Genomic DNA, 3277 nt, shown 5'->3' with positions numbered 1-3277 from the left:
GGGAATCTCAAAAAAAAAAAAAATCATTTTTTGATTCTTCTCAATCTCCTCTTTCCTTTAATTGAAATAGTTTTTCTAAAATCTCATCTTTTTCTCCAAATCTATAAAAAAAATAAGTGAAAAAAATCTTAAAGTCCTAGATCTAGATTTTTTTTTTTTAAGATTTGGTGAAAATCAATCAATGGAAGTGCATAAGGAAGAGAGGGGAAGAGGAAAAAGGGATTGACAATAGCAAACACTTGCCATCAATAATTAAAGTTTGTTTGTTCAAGTAAAAAGGAAAAAAAATGAGGAAAAAGAGATTTTTTTTTAAATAAACCAATTAAAATGCGACGGGAGGTGTGAAAAATTGAAACATATGATTTTTTTTTATAGATTTGATCATTGACAGACGATGATCAACAGCGGATGATGTTGATTACCAACAATAGTGGTGATCGGATTATGGATAAATCCTAGAGAGAGGGGGAAAATGAGTATATATATACAAGGTAAGAAAAAAAGAGTTATAGCGTTCTTAAAACTACATCGAAATGAATGGGTGAGGTAAAAAACAAAAAAAGAAAAAATGTTTTATCATTTGTCACATAGTCAAATTATCAAATTATATTATATATCACCTGGACAGAAAATATTAATTAACATTGAATCTAACGACAGTTAATTTTTTATCAAGATTTAATTAAAATTTGTTTGACTCTAAAAAAAATTGTAACAACTTCTTTTGGATGTAATAAAAAATGAGACTTTAGTTTTAAAAATAGGAACCGTGCAAGAGCTCTTTTTAGAGTTTAAGTCGAATTTTTATTTACTTGGATGCAGTGCTTGAGTTTAACAAACTTCAAATGGAATAGTACACTTTCTAAAACACAATAAATGAAGAAGAGGGTTTCAAGTCAGATGTATAGGCATCGGTGGAAATTATATTTATCATCCTAAATAATTGTTTATATATATGGACTTACTACCATGCCGTACTTAAATTTATATCTAATTTCAAATGCATTTATACAACATAAATTAATGGGATAAATATGTAATGTACGTACACATGTAATACGTAGAGAAAGAGGCAGGTGTCAGAAGGCCGGCGCCAAATTCCGTTGACTTCAATATTGGTTCCCTTCTTGTTTCCTACTATATATATGGAGGTCATAGTTCCTTTGGGATCCACCAGTTACACTTTTTCCCAACTTGTCTTCCAGGCCTCTAGCCACCCCTCTCTCACTCCTTCACGAAAACTGCACTATCATCGGCTGCATCTGTGTATTTCTCTTTTCCAAGGAAAATCAATGGGGAGAACACCTTGCTGTGACAAAAATGGCCTCAAGAAAGGTCCATGGACTCCTGAGGAAGATCTTAAGCTTACCAATTATATTCAGATTCATGGCCCCGGAAACTGGCGTACCCTTCCTAAGAATGCTGGTATACAATTATTTCTCTCATATCTGCACAGTACTTATCACTTAAATATACATTAGGATTCGGGCTTTGATGGTGCTTTTATTTGAACTGTGTAGGGCTCCAAAGATGTGGAAAGAGTTGCCGTCTCAGATGGACAAACTACCTTAGACCTGACATCAAGAGAGGAAGGTTTTCGTTTGAAGAAGAAGAGACTATAATCCAACTACATAGTATTTTGGGAAACAAGTATGGATACAGATTTTCTTTCCATCGATTTCAATTTTTAATGAAACCTATCAATTATTACGTATTATTCTGGTCAATATCCTACTGTTTGGTTATCCTTTTCATGTATATTAATGATCTTGGACCTTACGCATATTCCCTTTTCTTCTCAATTTCAGGTGGTCGGCTATTGCCGCTCGCTTGCCAGGAAGGACCGACAATGAAATCAAAAATTACTGGAACACTCATATCAGGAAAAGGCTTCTTAGAAATGGAATTGATCCTGTGACACATGCTCCACGCCTTGATTTTCTTGATCTTTCCTCCATTCTCAGCTCAACTTTGTGCAACCAATCTCTTCTCAATGTCTCAAGCTTGTTAGGTACACAAGCTCTCCTAAATCCTGAACTGCTAAGGCTGGCTAACACCCTCTTATCATTGAAACAAGAAAACCCAGAAATACTGCTGCAATATCTCCAGCAAAACCAGCTTTGCAACTCTCAACAAAATCTAGTTCCCTCTTTACAACCAAGTCAGCTTCAAGCTCCCATTCAAAATGCTTCCACTTGCACCACATCTAATGTTCCTTGTACTTCGACTCTGAGCCAAATGCAAGCCAACGGGGAAGGGTTTTGTTCAAATATGACAAACTTCAGCTACCCAAATTCCCAAGAAAGTTTGACATCTTCTACTTTAAACAATGCATTTGTTTCGCAACCAATTTATGTGCAGTGTAGCCCAAATTCAACAGTTCCTCTCCTATCTGAAAATTCGAACTTCCAATCACTCGATGGCAGCCAGAATTTTAACTTTGATTCTGTCAGTCCAACTCCGATATCAAGTCCAACTCCTTTGAATTCATCATCTACATTCATCAACAGCGTTAGTACTGATGATGAGAGAGAAAGCTTCAGCAGCTTGCTGAAGTTTGAAATTCCAGAGAGTTTGGATATCAATGATTTTATGTAAATATATACATTACAGCTTAGGGCCTTAGAGTTTGGGACTTGCTTTGTAAACTGAATGAAACATCATTATTTGTGACCTTGGTTTTTTATTTTTATTTTTTGTAATGGCCTATGGGTTTGTAGTGCTTTTTCTTTTCTTTTTTTTTTGTTTTACTGCTATTGCAGTGAAATTTTCTTTCCTATTTTTTCCCAATATATAGTAATTATCCTTAATTTGCGGAGTATAGAATAGTATCTATTATCTACCAACAAAATGTGAAATCTTATTAAGGAAGAATTAATTAATATATACAAGAACTATTTACTATATATCTTTTTTTTGCGAATTTTTATATTGGCGCCATCAAAGCTCTTTTCCCGAACTAATTGAACAAGGGAAAGAGAAAAAATATTCTTTTATCACCATTAATTAGATTCAGCACCTTCGTCACCGGCAAATGGATGCATTTACGAAAACTTAAGAATTAAAGGCTGTACCAGCTCTTGAAGATAAGCTAGTACCTAATAACGCATGCATGGTTCGATTAGGTGCAACAAAGTTCAACAGAAATTAACTATCAGAAAAAAAGGGACAAAAACAATTCAACGAAAGTGATGGGCCGTACCATTTTCTTCTAATCATCGAGCCTGAGAAAAAGGGTTTTGGAGACAAAGGAGTTAATGTATTGAGTGAAAAAAGG

General features: G+C 34.5%; 1 protein-coding gene across 1 annotated transcript; it reads left to right on the top strand.

Annotated features, from left to right (window-relative positions):
- The first annotated feature begins 977 nt into the window (after positions 1-977).
- LOC110411192 (transcription factor MYB102-like) lies at positions 978-2767 on the top strand. Its single transcript, XM_021421241.1, has 3 exons — positions 978-1425; positions 1521-1650; positions 1809-2767. Exons 1-3 carry the CDS (start codon positions 1146-1148, stop codon positions 2596-2598), a joined length of 1200 nt encoding a protein of 399 aa, XP_021276916.1. The 5' UTR covers positions 978-1145; the 3' UTR covers positions 2599-2767.
- Positions 2768-3277: the final 510 nt, after the last annotated feature.

Source organism: Theobroma umbraticum, unplaced genomic scaffold (assembly GCF_002168275.2).
Source record: "Theobroma umbraticum cultivar Fairchild unplaced genomic scaffold, ASM216827v3 scaffold_30.0, whole genome shotgun sequence".
NCBI classification, from domain to species: domain Eukaryota; kingdom Viridiplantae; phylum Streptophyta; class Magnoliopsida; order Malvales; family Malvaceae; genus Theobroma; species Theobroma umbraticum.
Note: the sequence above shows the minus strand (reverse complement) of the source record. Positions and strands in the feature narration are given on the sequence as shown.

Coding starts and splice junctions, on each gene's coding strand:
- LOC110411192 (XM_021421241.1), top strand. CDS start 1,146: ATGGAGGTCATAGTTCCTTTGGGATCCACCAGTTACACTTTTTCCCAA. Junction 1,426..1,520: donor TACCCTTCCTAAGAATGCTG/GTATACAATTAT, acceptor TGAACTGTGTAG/GGCTCCAAAGATGTGGAAAG. Junction 1,651..1,808: donor CATAGTATTTTGGGAAACAA/GTATGGATACAG, acceptor TCTCAATTTCAG/GTGGTCGGCTATTGCCGCTC.